A 15,805-nucleotide genomic window follows, 5' to 3' on the forward strand; every position below is an offset into this window, starting at 1 on the left:
GAGGGGGCATTGGGAGCGCTGGGGCGGGTTCAGAGGGGACTGGGAGCACTGGGAGGGGGTTCAGAGGAAACTGGGAGCACTGGGGGAGGGCTCTGAAGGAACTGGGGATACTAGGAGGGGGTTTGGGGGGACTGGGAGCACTGGGAGGGTGTTCAGGGGGGGACTGGGAGCACTAGGAGGGGGAGCAGAGTGCACTGGGACCACTAGAAGGGCAGATCACGATGCATGGGGGCACTGGGAATACTGGGAAAGGTCTCAGGATGTACTGAGGGGACTAGGAGCACTGGGAGAGGGGATGAGGGTGCACAGGAGGGACTGGAAGCACTTGGGAGAGGGTTCAGGGTGCAACTGGGGGGACCGGAGGGACTGGGAAGGGTTTCAGAGAGCACCTGGAGTAGGGATCAGGGTGCACTGGGAGGACTGGGAACACTGGAAGGGGGATCGGGGTGCACAGGAGGGACTGGGAGCAATGGGAAGGAGTTCAGGGGAGACTGGGAAGCACTGGGAGGGGGTTTGGGGTGGAAATCGGGGGACTGAGGAAAGCAGGTGGGAGAACTGGGGGAATCACAGCACATGGGGGTAACTGGGACCACCAAACGTGTTAGGGTCCTCCACTGGAGTGTGCCGCAGGAGAGCCCGGCCCTGCTTGCACCCCCCTCTCCATGCCCTCAGACACACCCCCCCCCGGGGGGTCCACAGGCTGCAGGCCCCCCTCCCCCCTCAGCTTTATTGGGGAAGAAAAGCCAAAAATGGGAGAAGTTTGTGCTGGGGGGTGGGGGCAGCTATAAATCACAGGTTGGAAGACTCCGAGTCAGTTGGCCTCACACCCGGGGGGCCGCACCCCTCCAGCAGGTGACAGTGCCAGGGGCAGGGGGGCGTTATGTCACCCCAGCACAGTGGTGATGCAGTGGTCTTAGCATTTCACCCCCAAACCGGGGGGCAAAAAACCTGATAATGCCCCCCCCCCCCCCCGCCTCCCCAAAAGCGCCCACAAGTAGCTCAGCACCTCCGAAATCTCCAAGGTCTTTAATGCTGCAACAGCGGCCCCTCCACCCCCACCCTCCTTGTTTCTCCACTTTCTACCCCAAAAAAGCCCCCCTTGCCCCAGGGCTGGGCGGTGGCGGGGGGAAGAGCAGCGGTGGGTCCTGGGAGGTGGCAGTGGTTTGCCAGCCGACATCAAGTCCTGGTTGCCGGCAGGGCGGGAGCAGCAGCCCCGGGCGCGTAATCAGTATTTATAGATATAAAAGGGGTGGGGCCAGCGCCTCCCCCACCCTTAAATAAGTATATACAGGGGCAAGTCCGGGCGCAGGCACTATTTCACCAGGGGCCGGGTTTTGTCATCATCGCTGCACTGGTGCGCCTTGTACTTTTTCACCTCCGCCATGTACTTGGCCCAAGCGTCGCCTTTACTCGTCAACACCTGTGAGAAAACGGGAAGAAATGAGGTCGGTGAGCATGTCCCTCCTGTGCTGGGATGGGTCAGGGGTCCCGGGACACCCACCTCCTCGTCCGTCTTTTGCTTCTTGGCCACCACTCCTGTCTTCAGGGCCAGTTTGTTCCCCCCTCGCCGCCTGCCCACCTGGGGGAAGGGACAGAACTGCCACCGTTACACGCGCCGCGGGGACAGCGCCGCCCCCTGCACAACGGAACAGGAGGGACAGCCGTCAGACCCCAGCCGCGGCAGCTGTCCGTCCGTCCATCCGCAGCAGGCAGCACCACAGGGACCCCACTCCTGCCCGGGGGGGCTGGCGGCCGCTGCCGTCCCCAAGAGAGCAGGGGTGACATTCCCTGGGGAACAGCGGTGGTACAGCAGCCAAAGCCACCCCCATTCCCTAAGAATGGAGAGTTTTGGTGCTGCTCGATGCGGTTTAACAGGCAAAAAAAGGAAAAAAATAACAAAACAGCACACGGCAGCACAGCAGAGAGCCCCGACCGGCGCTGAGGTGCCCGCAGAGCGGCAGCGCGGCCCCCCCGTGACGTGCTCCCCAGCTTGACGATCACAGCTGCCCGTGGAGCTCCAGGGCTGCAGTGCTGCCAGCCCCGGCCAAGCTCCCCGGTAACACCGGGGCCTCCACTCGCGCCTGGGGAACGGGCTCGCACGGGGAAGCTCCCGCGCTGCCGGGGGGCAGCCGCCGCCGCCACCCCCGGAGCCAGCCCGAGGGTGCCGCTCCCCCTGCCAACCCTCAGCCGGGGCCGCCGCAGCGGGTAGGGCGGGCAGCGGCGGGGGCTGGGGCGGGAGGAGGCCGCGGGCCCCGCGTCCTTACGAAACTGAGGGCGCCGCCGCTCCTCTTCGAGCCGTCGGACGACCGGTGCGGGCCGGACCCGGCGCCACTGGGAGCCTCCGCGGCCGCCGCCGACGCCGCCTCACGCTCCCGCTGCTGCTCGGCCTCCATCTTTCGCTTGAAGAGCTCTAAGAAGCTGCCGTCGTTAGCAAAGACGTTCACGCCGCCACCGGGCCCGGGAGGCGGCGACGGGGCCTCCCCCTCCTCGCCGTGCGCCTCCATCTTGTCCGCCGCGAACGCCGCGCCGCGGGGCACGCCGGGAAGTGCGCGGCGCCTCCAGATGACGGCGGCGCATCCAGATGACGTCAGCGCGACGGCCGGCCGGCAGGCGTTGCCAGGCAACGCGCTGGGCGCTCGAAGCGTTGTCCCGCCCCCCGGTGGATCGTCAGGCGCGACGACCAATCAGCAGCAGGGGGCGGGACAGAGCCGTGGGGAAGCGGCCAATCAGGGCGCGGGCGGGCCGGCGGCGCGGCGGCACGGGGGAAGATGGCGGCGGCGGCGGCGGCGGGCGGGTGGGGGCCGGAGGCGGAGGAGTTCGAGGACGCGCCCGACGTGGAGCCGCTGGAGCCGACGCTGGCGAACATCATCGAGCAGCGGAGCCTCAAGTGGATCTTCGTGGGTGGGAAGGGCGGCGTGGGCAAGACCACCTGCAGGTGCGGCGGGGCCGGGCCGGAACCCCGGGGAGGGTAGGGGCGGGCGGGGGGATCGGGCCCCTGGTGGGGATCGGGGTGGGCTGGGGAATCGCGCCCCCGCGGGAGGCTGGGGCGGGCTGAGGGATCAGGTCCTTGGTGGGTGATCGGGATGGGACGCATTGGGATGAGGGCCCCAGGGCGGGGAATCAAGCCAGGCTGGGTGATCAGGGCACTGGGGGGACGGAGCTGGGCCGGGGATCAGGGCCCCTGGGGGGTATCGGAACAGGTTGAAGGATCAGGCCCCTGGAGGGGCTCGGGCCCCTGTGGGTCATCGGAACAGGCTGGGGGGATCTGACCTGGGGTGGAGGAACTGAATTGGATCACCCGGGGGGGGGGACACCAGACCAGACCCCCTGGCGCGGGGTTGGGGGGACACACCCAGACTGCCCCAAGGGTGGATTTGGGCTGGAGCCCCTCAGGGTGGAGGGCTGGGGTTGGATCCTCGCAGGGAGGAGGCAGAACCAGTCCCCCGTGGGGCCATGGGGGGGCAGTTCCCCACCAAAGGAGGCCACCGTGACCCCCGCCGGCAGCAGCCCCCCTGCTGTCACTGCTGTCCCCCCAGCTGCAGCCTGGCTGTGCAGCTCTCAAAGGTGCGGGAGAGCGTCCTCATCATCTCCACTGACCCCGCGCACAACATCTCCGATGCCTTCGACCAGAAGTTCTCCAAAGTCCCCACCAAAGTCAAGGGCTACGACAACCTCTTTGCTATGGTGAGGCAGCGACAGACTGGGGAGCCTGGCCCCCCCTCACGGCCCCCCCACAGCCCCTCTCACCCTCTGAACCCCGGCAGGAGATCGACCCCAGCCTGGGGGTGGCGGAGCTGCCCGATGAATTCTTTGAGGAGGACAACATGCTGAGCATGGGCAAGAAGATGATGCAAGAGGCCATGAGCGCCTTCCCCGGCATCGACGAGGCCATGAGCTACGCTGAGGTGATGAGGTGAGTGGGGCTGTAACAGGGCGGGGGGCACCTGTTGGGGCCTGAGCCATGGGGCTGTGGCCCCACTGACCCCCCCCTCCCCCCCGGTGTTGGCCTTGCAGGCTGGTGAAGGGCATGAATTTCTCGGTGGTGGTCTTTGACACGGCACCCACCGGCCACACGCTGCGGCTGCTGAATTTCCCCACCATCGTGGAGCGGGGGTTTGGGCCGCCTCATGCAGATCAAGAACCAAATCAGCCCCTTCATATCCCAGGTGAGGACGGGGGCCACGGGGACGGTCCCCCTGTGGAGGGGATGGGGTGTGTGGCCTCGGGTGGGGTGGGTCTCACCGCTGCCCTCTCCCAGATGTGCAACATGTTGGGGCTGGGGGACATGAACGCCGACCAGCTGGCCTCCAAGCTGGAGGAGACGCTGCCCGTCATCCGCTCTGTCAGCGAGCAGTTCAAGGACCCGGTAAGGCCACGGGCAGGACTGGGGGGCTTGGCTGGGATCATGGGGATGCCGGGAAGGGGTTGGGGATGCCAGGGAGGGGAGTGGGGACGCCGGGAGGGGGACAGGGACATGGCCAAGCCGGTTTGTGCACATTCCTGTGGGGAATCCTCTGTGGAAGGGCCAGCCAGGGACCCCTCCAGGGCCTCAGTGCCGGGCAGCTGGGTCTGTGGAGGGGTATGCGGAACGCGGCGTCACCGTGTCAGTGAGCACGATGTCACGCTGAGCACAGTGTCACCGTGTCCCCGAGCGTGGTGTCATGCTGAGCTTGATGTGTCCGTGAGCGCGGGTGGCGCCACGTTACGAGCGTAGCAGTGCCATGTCGCTGAGCATGGTGTCACTGAAGGCAGCGTCACGCTGAGCATGGTGTGGGGGCCGGGGTTGGCAGGAGCAGACGACGTTCATCTGCGTGTGCATCGCCGAGTTCCTCTCGCTCTACGAGACCGAGCGGCTGATCCAGGAGCTGGCCAAGTGCCGCATCGACACCCACAATATCGTGGTGAACCAGCTCGTCTTCCCCGACCCGCAGCGACCCTGCAAAATGTGTGAGGCCCGGCACAAAATCCAGGCCAAGTACCTCGACCAGGTACCACCCCAAATGTGGGGGTCCACGGGTGGGGGGTGAGTTTGGGGGGGCTGGAGAGGGGTTGCGGGGCGTGTTGGCAGCTGGGAAACCCGGCTGCCTGTGACCCTGCCTGGCTCAGGGAACAGGTGGGGTCTTGGGGGAGTGGAACTGGGGGAGCCTGGAGGCCCAGGACCCTTGCTGAGGCTGGGGGGGTGGTTCTGGGGGGTTGGGGGGCCCAGACGCCTGGGCCCCTGCTCCCAGTGCCGCTCTCCCTGCAGATGGAGGACCTGTACGAGGATTTCCACATCGTGAAGCTGCCGCTGCTGCCCCACGAGGTGCGGGGGGGCCGACAAAGTGAACACCTTCTCCTCCCTTCTGCTGGACCCCTACCAGCCCCCCAGCCCCAAATAGCCCCCCCACACCCCCTGGGGGGGAGGCAGCTGATATTTATTCCCCCCCCAGGAGGGGCAGGATGGCTCTGCCCACCCCCTCTGCACGCAGCCCCCACCTCCAGGCTGCATCCAACCAGCACTGCAGCCCCCCTGGGGGCTGCTCTGTCCCCCCTCCCTCCCCATCCATCCCCCCCCAGGCTGGGGGGGAAGAGATGGGACCCCCCCCCAGGGGACCTTGTGTAAATAATAAACTTGGGAAGCGGAAAGGTGGCTCTGGGGGTGTTGGGGGGGGGGGCGGATGCCTGGGTTCACTGTGTGGTGTTTGGGGAGCTGCGGGGGGAGCCTGGCACCGGGCGGGGTGACGTCAGTGCTGGCTGGCACCCAGCTGGCTGGCACCAGGCCCAGTGGGACACAGGGACCCTCATTAGCGCTCAGGGCGGATTAACGGGGAGGGGGGAGGGGGGGCAGGCTGGGTACGGGGGTCCTCAGCATGGTGAGGGGGGTCCCCAGCAGGGGAGGACAGCCTGGACCCCCCAGGTCCGGGGGAGGGGGTCTGACAGGGGTGGCAGCCACCAGGCTCCAGCATTTTGAGGCAGGGGGCTACGTGCCAGCAGCCCCCCTACCCAGCACGGGCCTGGCCCCGTGTCCCATGTCCCACTGTGATTTGTCCCCGCACTCCTGCTGCTGGCGCATGGCCATGGGGCCGGGGCCAGAGCTGCCGGGGGGGGGGGGCGCGGGGGGGAGGGCAGGCTCCCAGACCACCCCCCACCCTCTGCCTCAGTTTCCCCCTGGGGCGGGGGATGGGCTCAGGAGCAGCCTCTCCCTCGGGGGGTCATGGGGGGAGGGCCTAGGCATCCGGCCTCCCCACCCCTCAGGGGACACAGATGTCCCGTCCCCCCCAGCCCTGGGGCAGGGCCAGCCCCAGGACGGTATTTAAAGGCTGGGGACGGGGACAGTGGCCCCAGTTTGGCAGTGGCCGCCCCAGCTCAGGTTTCCCACAGGTGAGGGGTGGGGGGTGGGGGATGGTGTATGGAGGGGGGGATATATAGAAGGGGGGGTGACAGTACCCCCCGGCTGGTCCCCAGGTGTCCCCGGGCTGTGCGGGGGGGTCCCCAAGGTGCTGGTTTCCCCCAGGTATTGGGTTAGTGCATGTGCCCCCCCCCCCAGTTTTTTGTGTCCCGCAGGGTTTTGCCGTCCCGAAGGTGCCACCTGCGTGTCCCTGCGGCCACCATGACGGTGACCTACACCTCGCGGGTGGCCACGGCGCGATTCGGGGGCTTCTCGCAGCTGCTGCTGCTCTGGCGCGGGAGCATCTACAAGCTGCTCTACCGGGAGCTGCTGCTCTTCCTCAGCGCCTACCTGGGGCTCAGCCTGGCCTACCGGTGCGGGGCACCCGGGGGGACACGGGGGGTGCGGGGACACGGCGGGGGATGGGGACATGCAGGGGGTGCACTGGGATGGGGACGCGGGGACACGGTGGGACACGGTGCGTGGGGGGGTGTGGGGACACTGGGGGTGCACTGGGATGGGGACGTGGGGACACGGGGGGTGCACTGGGATGGGGACGTGGAGACACGGTGGGACGCGGTGCGTGGGGGGTGTGGGGACACAGGGGGTGCACCGGGATGGGGACACACGAGGGGTCACGGCGAGGCATGAGGGGGGCACACAGGGACATGCGGGGCTGGGGACACACAGGGAGTGTGGGGACATGGTACCTTGTATGGCGGGACATGGGGGGACACACGTGCAGCCAGCAGGGGGGTCTGGACTGGTGACCCCTCCCCGCCCCCCCCCCCACCCCCAGGTTCCTGCTGTCGGAGGCGCAGAAGCGGCTCTTTGAGAAGCTGGTGCTGTACTGTGACAAGTCCGCCAACCTCATCCCCGTGTCCTTCGTCCTCGGTGAGGTCCCCCAGTGTCCCCAGTGCCCCCAACACCCCCTCCCAGCATCCCCAGCTCCCCCCAGTGCCTGCTCGCAGCGCTCCCAGCATCCCCAGACCCACCAACCTCATCCCCGTGTCCTTCGTCCTCGGTGAGGTCCCCCAGTGTCCCCAGTGCCCCCAACACCCCCTCCCAGCGTCCCCAGCTCCCCCCAGTGCCTGCTCGCAGTGCTCCCAGTGTCCCCAGACCCACCAACCTCATTCCCATGTCCTTCATCCTCAGTGAGGTCCCCCAGTGTCCCCAACACCCCCTCCCAGTGTCTCCCTGTGTCCCCAGCTCCCCCCAGTGCCTGCTCCCAGTGCTGCCAGTGTCCCCAGACCCACCAACCTCATTCCCATGTCCTTCGTCCTTGGTGAGGTCCCCCAGTGTCCCCAGTGCTCCCAGTGTCCCTGTACCCACCAACCATATCCCTGTGTCCCTCGTCCTCGGTGAGAGCCCCAGCGTCCCCAACTCCCCCCAGTGCTCCCAACACCCCGTCCCAGTGCTCCTACTGTCACCAACGCCGCCTCCCAATGCTCCCACCATCCCCAGTGCTCCCACTGCTCCCAGTGCCCCCAGCACCCCCTCCCAGTGCTCCCACTGCTCCCAGCGACCCCAAGTCCCCCCCCGCGCCCCCTCTCAGTGCCCCCCCAGTGCATCCCAGTCCCGCAGGTTTCTACGTGGCGCTGGTGCTGGAGCGCTGGTGGGGGCAGTTCCGCAGCGTCCCGGCTCCGGACGGGCTGATGGTGGCCGTGGCGGGCAACGTCCACGGGGCCGATGCGCGGGGCCGCATCCTGCGTCGGACCCTGATGCGCTACGGCAGCCTGGCCGCGCTGCTGGTGCTGCGCGCCGTCAGCACCGCTGTCTACAAGCGCTTCCCCACCACCGACCACCTTGTGGAGGCCGGTGCGTGACCTCGTCAGGGTGCGATGATGTCATCGGAGGGGTGACGGCAGCACAGGGGTGGTGACAGGCTGGGTGGGAGCGGGAGGGGGGGATGCCCTGGGGTGACATCACGGCAGTGACGTCACTGTGCACTACACTGGAGGTGGGAGCGGCATCACGGCGGTGGCACTGGTGGGGCTGTGATGGCATCAGGGCACGGTGCCGGCATCACGGGGACACGGCAGGGCTGGGCGCAGGTTCCCCTGACTTCTGCGCTGTGACGTCACCGGGGCACCCTGACGTCACCAGGCGCCAGTGCTGCTGGGCGGTGACGTCATGGGGGGTGGCGGGTGACGTCGCGGGCAGGACAGTGACGTCACGCCCGCAGGGTTCCTGACGCGGGAGGAGCGGCGGCGCCTGGAGGGGCTGCGCTCCCCCTACAACAAGTTCTGGGTGCCCTGCGCCTGGTTCGGGGCGCTGGCGGGGCAGGCACGGCGGGAGGGGCGTGTGCGCGACGACTGCGCCCTCAAGCTCCTCATGGAGGTACCCATCCCCCAACCCCCCCGCGCCCGCCCGGACCCCCCCCGAGCCCCCCCAACCCTCCTGTGCCACCCCTCCCCCCCCCAGGAGCTGAACCGCTTTCGCGGCCACTGCAGCCTCCTCTTCCACTACGACTGGATCAGCGTCCCACTGGTGTACACCCAGGTGGGCACTGGGAGCACTGGGAGGAGGGACAGGGAGGGGGGGGCGGGGGGGAAGAGGAGGGATAGAGGTCTGGGTGAGGATGGAGGGGCACAGGGGGACAGGGAGGGGGGGACGTGGACAGAGGTGGAGGGACATGGCGGGGACCTGGATGGGGATGGAGGGACGTGGGGGGGGACACAGGGGGATAGGGATGGGGGGACCTCTGGGGACACCCAGAGGGGTGGAGGGACATGGGGGCATGGGGACAGGGGAATCTGGAGGGGCCGGAGGGTCACCAGGGGACACGGCCAGGGATGGAGGGACACGGGGGCGGGGGGATGGGACCTGGATGGGGATGGAGGGTCACCACGGGACATGGGGGGACATCTGGGGACACGGCCAGGGAAGGAGGGACACAGGGGCCCAGGGGAACATGGAGGAGCCTGGATGGAGATGGAGGGATGTGAAGGGACGTGGCGGGACATGGAGAGGGCCGGAGGGCCCTGGGGGTCAGTGCTCTGGGTCATGGAGGGCCACGCGGGTGTTGTCCCCCCGTCACAGGTGGTGACCATCGCTGTCTACACCTTCTTTGTCACTTGCCTGATCGGGCGGCAGTTCCTGGACCCGGCCCAGGGCTATGCGGGACACGAGCTGGACCTGGGGGTCCCCATCTTCACCCTCCTCCAGTTCTTCTTCTACGTGGGGTGGCTCAAGGTGAGGGGGGAGCGACAGGGCAGGGGGTGACGCCGGGGGACAGGCGGTGGCCCTGGGGACACAGTGGCCCCACCGCAGGTGGCGGAGCAGCTCATCAACCCCTTCGGGGAGGATGACGATGACTTCGAGACCAACACGCTCATCGACCGCAACTTCCAGGTACCCCCGTCCCGCTGGGCACCAGGGGGGTGGCGGGGGGGGGGGGGGGGGTCCCGGGCGGCGCGGGGGGGGGGAACGGGACACCCTGATGTCTGTCCCACAGGTGTCGATGCTGGCGGTGGACGAGCTGTACGGGGAGGTTCCGGCGCTGGAGCGGGACCGATACTGGGACAGCGCCAGCCCCCGCGCCCCCTACACGGCTGCGGCCGCCCCACTGCGCCAGCCCCCCTTTCCGCGGCTCGGCCTTCGACGTGGCGTGAGTGGGGACGGGACCCTCCACCCTGGGACCCCCCCACCCCAGGACCCCAGCACCCTGGGACGCCCCTGCTCCGGGACCCCCAGCACCCTGGGACCCTCCCACAATGGGACTCCCCCACAGTGGGAACCCCCTGCCCCAGGACCCTGGCACCCCCGGCACACTGGGACCCCCCCCCGCACTGGGACCCCCAGTGCCCAGGAACCCACCCACTCCCCCACCTCCAGCACCCCGGGATCCCCCAACCTGGGATCCCCAGCACCCAGGACCCCCTGACCCTGGAACGTCCCCAGCACTCTGGGACCCCAGCAGCCCCCTGCCCTGGCATCTCCCCCCTTCCCAGGAACCCCCCACCTCAGCCCCTGAAGCCCCCCAAACCTACCAGAAGGGTCCCTCGGGACCCCCACCAACCCCCTGGGGTCCCCCAAAACAGCATCCTGCCCCAGGCACCCCCACCAACCCCCAAACTACCCCCAGACCCCCTCCAGCCACCCCAAGACCTCCCCGGTGTCCCCAAAACCACGCAGGGAACCCCAGGGTCCAGCCTGGGACACTCCCAAAGCCAGTCCAGAGGGGGCTGGGGGTGACCCTGAGATCTGGAGGGGGGCACTGAGAGTGACCCCGGTGTCCCCCAGGCTGGCCAAGGAGGAGATGCAGTTCCAGCCACTGGAGGAAATTGGGGTCACCCTGGAGCCCCCCCCACGCTCTCCCCCGGGCACCTTTGCCCGACGCTTCTCTCTGCTGCGCCGCAAGAACAGCGTTGGCTCCGAAGCGGGGCTTGGCCCCGAGCCCACCCCAGGGGATGGGGACAGCCTGGGGGGGGACACAGCCATTCTCCTGGGGGACATCCCAGGGGGGGGCAGCAGCCCCCACGACCGCTGGATCCCGCACCCCAGCAAAGATGACGTGGTCTAAGGGGGACGGACAGACGGACCCCCCCAAACACACGTTCCCCCACCGCGGCTCAACCCTATACGAGCCCCCCAAGAATTGCCACTTGAAATAAACCCCCAGCCCTGAGTCTTGTGGCTTTATTGAAAGGATTTTTTTAGGGGGGGGGGGTGGGGGGGGCGGGGGTGCAGGACCCCCCACCCCACAGAAAAGGGGTAGAAAAATAGAAGTGCTAAAAGCCCCCTTTAAGAGGGGTGCAGGGCCCGGTCCCCCCCAAAGGGTGGGGGGCTACACCGAGCCTGTAGTGTCTAAAATGGGACCAGCCCAGAAAGGGGGGGACCCCCCCAGGACCCCCCCGCTCAGCGGTTGGGGGGGCGGCCATGGGGGGGCCGGGCGCGGCGGGTGGCTGTGGCCAAGCGCTGCTGGGCCAGGAAGGACTGAGCCCCGGGGTGGGGAGCCCGCAGCCCACCCCCCTCGCTGGTCTGCTGCTGGAGTGCCAGGCCCTGGGGGGGGCACAGACTGAGTGTCAGACCCCCCCCAAACCCACAGTGCTGGTGGAGGGGGCGGGGAGCCCATGGAGACCCCCAGCACCAGGCTCTCAACACTGCCCCCCCCCCCCAGTTTACAGCCCCCCTGTAAATAACTACTCCATCGTGAGGTCTCTGCACCCCCCTAAGAAATATTTACACCTCCCCCGGGGGTATGTGCCCCCCCAGGGGGTACACATGGCCCACCCGAGGGTCTCTGTGCCCCCCCCAGGGGTCTCGGTACCCCCCCATCACTCACCATGTTGTACCAGGCGGTGACAAGCAGCCGCTCCTCCCTCTCCCGCTGCGCCCGGCTCCGCTCGTAGTCGTTCTGTGGGGGGGGCACAGGGGGGGAGCTGGAGTCAGAGACCCCCCAGGACCACCCTCAAGGCCCCCACCCAGCCCCCCCTCTCACCTCCAAGTGCCGGATCAGGGAATCCTTCTCCTGCAGCTGGTTCCGGAGACTGTGGAGGATGGAGGCTGTGGCGGGGTTGGGGGGCTTCGGCTCCAGTGCCTGGGGGGGGCAGGGTGACAGCATGGGACCTCCGACACCGAGAAGCCCCCTCCTGGGGTGATGCCCCCCCCCAGCTCCAGACCCTCTGCCCCATTAAACAACCCTCGGGGGTGGTGTCCCAGCATCCCCCCAGATTCCTCAGGGCTCCTCCCCAGCCAAGAAAACACCCGGGGAGGCCCCCCCCGAGATCCCCCCAAAGAGGTGGCCCCCCCAGCCCAGCACCCAGAAATGCCCCAAGGGTCCCCAACCCCCCACCCCCCCCCCCAAAAAAAAACCACAACCCAGGGGATGTCTAGGGGGTCCCAGTGCCTCCCCCCCACCCCAGTACAGGTGTGATATTTCTGGGGAGCCCCTGAACCCCCCCAACTCCCCAAAACAACCCTGAGGGTCCCTGAAGTGCCCCCAGGCCAGCCCGGGGGAGGGTCCCCAGCCCCGCACCATGTAGGCCCCCCCGACACGCCGATGGCAGCGCTGCTCCAGAACATGCATGGCCTCCTCCCTCTGGCACCGCGACCCTGGGCAGGGGCACAAACAGAGGGGGGGGCAGGGGGGGGCACCAAAACAAAGTCAAGGTGAAGGGAGGGTCAACCAAACCAGCCCCTTTCCCCCAGGGGGGACCACACCTGCCCCCCCCCCCCCCCCCCGCCAACACACAGCTTTCCTGGGGGAAACTGAGGCACAGCACAGCTCCGCGACCCCCCCAGCGACCCCCCCCCCCACCGACCCCTCCGTACCACCAGTGTTTCTCGGTGACTCCAGCTCCTCATCCCCTTGCAGCTCTGCCCCTGCCTCGGGAAGCTCCTCCCTGGGGGGGGGGTTGGGGGGGGCACACACAGGTTGGGGACATGGGGACAGGCTGCCCTGCCCCCCCACCCCCCCGGGGGGTCCAGGCTGCCCCCCACACGCACTCACAGCTCCTCCAGTGTGTCCTCCAGCAGCAACAACTGGGGGGGGGGGGGAAATGAGGGGTGAGGGGGGGCCCCAAAAGCTGTGGAGCACCTGCCCACCAAACTGCAGCATCCCCCCCAAACCTGAGGGGACTCATGCCGTGCACCCTCAAACCTCACCTGCCCCCAAATACGGACCCCTCCCAGAATATCAGAATCCCCCCAGTGAAATGGGAGCCCCCCCCCCCCCTTTTCCCACCCCACTTACCTCCTCCTGGGGGTCCCCCTGCACTGTCCGCACCTCTGCCATCCCCGTGGCCTCCAGCCTGCGGTGAGGGGGGTATGTCAAGGATGAGGGGGGGGTCTGGTGTGGTAGGTGGGACACTGTGACCCCCCCTCAGGCCCCCACCTTTGCTGGTCGGTGTCACGCAGCCGCCGCTGGAGCTGGTCCCGCTGACGTCGCAGCATCACCTCCTGCGCCTGCAGCCGCCGGTTCTCCCGCCGCAGCCGTGCCACCGTCTCCCTGGGAGGGTGAGGGGGTCTAGGGGGGGTGGCTACGGGGTACCCCAAAGCTGGGGAGCCCCTCCTGCACCCACCTCAGCTCTGCAGGGAGGATTTCAGCTGCCAAATTTCCTGCTGGGGCTGCACCCTTCTCCAGCACCGCATCTGGGGGGGAGGGGGGGAAAGCCGGTTGGGGAGGGGAGTGGCAGGAGATGACACCCCCAGATTGCACCCTGGGGACCCCCATTGCACCCCCTCCCCGGGGACAGCAGTGTGTGTCCCCAACCCCCCCCCCAACCCTGGTTCCCCCCTGCTCAAAGCCGCTGCCCCAACCAGAGAATCTCTAGTGTCTCGTGTAAGGCTTGTGCTCAGCGCCGTCCCTCCCTGCCGGTTAGGTCTGTCACGCCCCCAGGGGGTCCCTCACCGCCCCCCACAGGTCCCACGTCCCCCCCCCCTCCCCGGGGGTCCCTCACTCACCCGCTTGGCGCAGGCAGCTCTGCTGCACCTGAGCGCAGCGCAGCTCCTCGTTGGCCTCGCGCAGGGCATCCCGCTCTTCCAGCAGCCGCTGTTGGGGGGGGGGGGTATCATCAGGGGAACCCAGGCGTCTGGGGAAGGGGGGGGGACACTCAAACAACTCCCCACCTCCTTCTCCTTGTTCAGCGCCTCGAACTTCTCCTGCAGGTTCTGGAACTCCAGCTGCCATTTCTCTGCCCGCAGCGCTGCCTCTGCCTGCTGCCCGCTCAGCTCCTCCACCTGGGCGGGGCCACGGCTGACCACACCCCCTCAGCCCATGGCCCCACCCCTGGGACCCCCCTACCAAGGGACACGCCCCCCCTCCCCCATCTTTACATATTTCCTGTAGGTCACACCCTTAATGCATGATGCCCCCCCGCCCCCGTAGGGAAGGGCCTATTGGCATGGCCACGCCCCTGAATCCCAGGCCACGCCCCCACCTCTGTTGCATTAGGGTCTGCACATAGCCCCGCCCCTCCATCCCTACCCCAGCACTAGTCCTGCCCATCCCGATAGCCCCGCCCTCTTCCTGCCCCAGCACCTTAGCCCCGCCCCTCCATCCCTGCCCCAGCACCTCAGTCCTGCCCATCCCCTCAGCCCCGCCCCATCCCTCCCTTAGCCCCGCCCTGTTCCTGCCCCAGCACCTTAGCCCCGCCCCTCCATCCTTGTCCCAGCACCTCAGTCCTACCCATCCCGTTAGCCCCGCCCTGTTCCTGCCCCAGCACCTTAGCCCCGCCCCTCCATCCTTGTCCCAGCACTAGTCCTGCCCATCCCCTCAGCCCCGCCCCATCCCTCCCTTAGCCCCGCCCTGTTCCTGCCCCAGCACCTTAGCCCCGCCCCTCCATCCTTGTCCCAGCACTAGTCCTGCCCATCCCGTTAGCCCCGCCCTGTTCCTGCCCCAGCACCTTAGCCCCGCCCCTCCATCCTTGTCCCAGCACCTTAGTCCTGCCCATCCCCTCAGCCCCGCCCCATCCCTCCCTTAGCCCCGCCCTGTTCCTGCCCCAGGACATTAGCCCCGCCCCTCCATCCCTGCCCCAGCACCTCAGCCCCGCCCCGTCCCTCCCCCAGCCCCGCCCACCTGCCTGCGGGCCGCCCTCCAGCTGCGCGCACACCCGGCCTGCGCGCGGCCCAGCTGCTGCTGCAGCACGGCGGCCCGGCGCAGCTGCCCGGCATGACGCTCCTCCAGCGCCCGCAGCCAGCCGCCGCAGGTCCCCCGCCGCCGCCGCACGGCCCCGGTACGCCGCCACCGCCGCCTCCAGCCGCCCCGCGCGGGCCGACGACGCCCTGCCGCCGACACCCGCCACTCAGGCCGGGATGTGGGGCTCCCCCCGCGCTGGGGGTACCCCGGCATCCCGCCCCCCCGCTCCCTCACCGCAGCACATCCATCTCGTCGCGCAGAGCTCGGGCTTCCCCGGCCAGGCCGCTCAGCTCCTCCGCCCGCGCCTGCAGCCCCCGTGCCTCCTGCTCCAGCTGGCTGCAGCGTGCCTGCAGCTCCTCCTTCCCGCTCTCCAGCCTGTGGGGGGTCCCCCCAACATCACCGTCAGCCCCCCACAGCACAGGGGTACACCATACCCCTTCCCCCCCGGTTTTATTCTCTCCACAGCAAAACACAGCTTGAAAATCAGAGCAACGCCCCCCAAAATCAGGGCAACGCACCCCAAGGATCAGGGAGCACCCCCCAAAATCAGAGCAAGACCCGTCCAAAAGGACCCCCGTGGCCACAGGACCCTCCCCCCCTCCCGGCTCAGGACCCTCAGCACCCGGGTCCTACCGGTAATTCTCCTCCTGCAGCTGCTCCACTCGTGTCTGCAGCAGCAGCAGCTTCTTGGCGGTGGCACCGGCAGCAGCAGCTTCCAGCTGCGACGTCTCCTCCCGCAGCGCCCGGTTCTCCTCCGCCAATGCGCCCTTCTCCTCCAGCAGCACTGCCACCTGCCCCGTGGCACCGAGGGGTCTGCCAGGGCACACCAGCACCTGTGCTTCCCTCCCTGGGGGGGT

General features: G+C 68.4%; 4 protein-coding genes across 6 annotated transcripts; 2 read left to right on the forward strand and 2 right to left on the reverse strand.

The window, feature by feature from the left end:
* Nucleotides 1-1,007: 1,007 nt before the first annotated feature.
* TRIR (telomerase RNA component interacting RNase) lies at nt 1,008-2,549 on the reverse strand. The gene is made up of 3 exons (XM_056325955.1): nt 2,265-2,549; nt 1,502-1,579; nt 1,008-1,420 (listed from the first exon to the last, which is right to left on the reverse strand). The coding sequence occupies exons 1-3, from the start codon at nt 2,502-2,504 to the stop codon at nt 1,313-1,315; spliced, it is 426 nt and encodes a 141-aa protein (XP_056181930.1). The 5' UTR covers nt 2,505-2,549; the 3' UTR covers nt 1,008-1,312.
* Nucleotides 2,550-2,750: 201 nt separating this feature from the next.
* GET3 (guided entry of tail-anchored proteins factor 3, ATPase) lies at nt 2,751-5,632 on the forward strand. The gene is given in 9 exon segments (XM_056325954.1): nt 2,751-2,935; nt 3,537-3,684; nt 3,765-3,913; nt 4,015-4,111; nt 4,113-4,166; nt 4,259-4,366; nt 4,791-4,988; nt 5,246-5,308; nt 5,310-5,632. Coding segments are annotated over 9 exon segments (1,053 nt in total). The 5' UTR covers nt 2,751-2,768; the 3' UTR covers nt 5,379-5,632.
* A 915-nt stretch (nt 5,633-6,547) lies between these two features.
* On the forward strand, nt 6,548-10,980 carry BEST2 (bestrophin 2). Its single transcript, XM_056325958.1, is given in 9 exon segments — nt 6,548-6,741; nt 7,167-8,185; nt 8,553-8,707; nt 8,792-8,869; nt 9,410-9,562; nt 9,641-9,721; nt 9,825-9,943; nt 9,945-9,977; nt 10,613-10,980. Coding segments are annotated over 8 exon segments (1,272 nt in total). The 5' UTR covers nt 6,548-6,741; nt 7,167-7,812; the 3' UTR covers nt 10,893-10,980.
* A 57-nt stretch (nt 10,981-11,037) lies between these two features.
* On the reverse strand, nt 11,038-15,321 carry HOOK2 (hook microtubule tethering protein 2). 3 transcript variants are annotated; one of them, XM_056325961.1, is made up of 13 exons: nt 15,183-15,321; nt 14,889-15,094; nt 13,940-14,050; nt 13,775-13,862; nt 13,393-13,462; nt 13,206-13,319; nt 13,065-13,122; nt 12,822-12,853; nt 12,644-12,714; nt 12,348-12,424; nt 11,811-11,909; nt 11,655-11,726; nt 11,038-11,371 (listed from the first exon to the last, which is right to left on the reverse strand). In XM_056325961.1, exons 1-13 carry the CDS (start codon nt 15,190-15,192, stop codon nt 11,228-11,230), a joined length of 1,152 nt encoding a protein of 383 aa, XP_056181936.1. In that variant the 5' UTR covers nt 15,193-15,321; the 3' UTR covers nt 11,038-11,227. The 3 variants fall into 3 exon arrangements, with proteins under 3 accessions (XP_056181936.1, XP_056181934.1, XP_056181935.1); XM_056325959.1 differs by having other exon boundaries at nt 13,206-13,337; XM_056325960.1 differs by lacking the exon at nt 12,348-12,424 and having other exon boundaries at nt 13,206-13,337.
* Nucleotides 15,322-15,805: the final 484 nt, after the last annotated feature.

Source organism: Falco biarmicus (assembly GCF_023638135.1).
Source record: "Falco biarmicus isolate bFalBia1 chromosome 13 unlocalized genomic scaffold, bFalBia1.pri SUPER_13_unloc_5, whole genome shotgun sequence".
In the NCBI taxonomy this organism is placed as follows: Eukaryota; Metazoa; Chordata; class Aves; order Falconiformes; family Falconidae; genus Falco; species Falco biarmicus.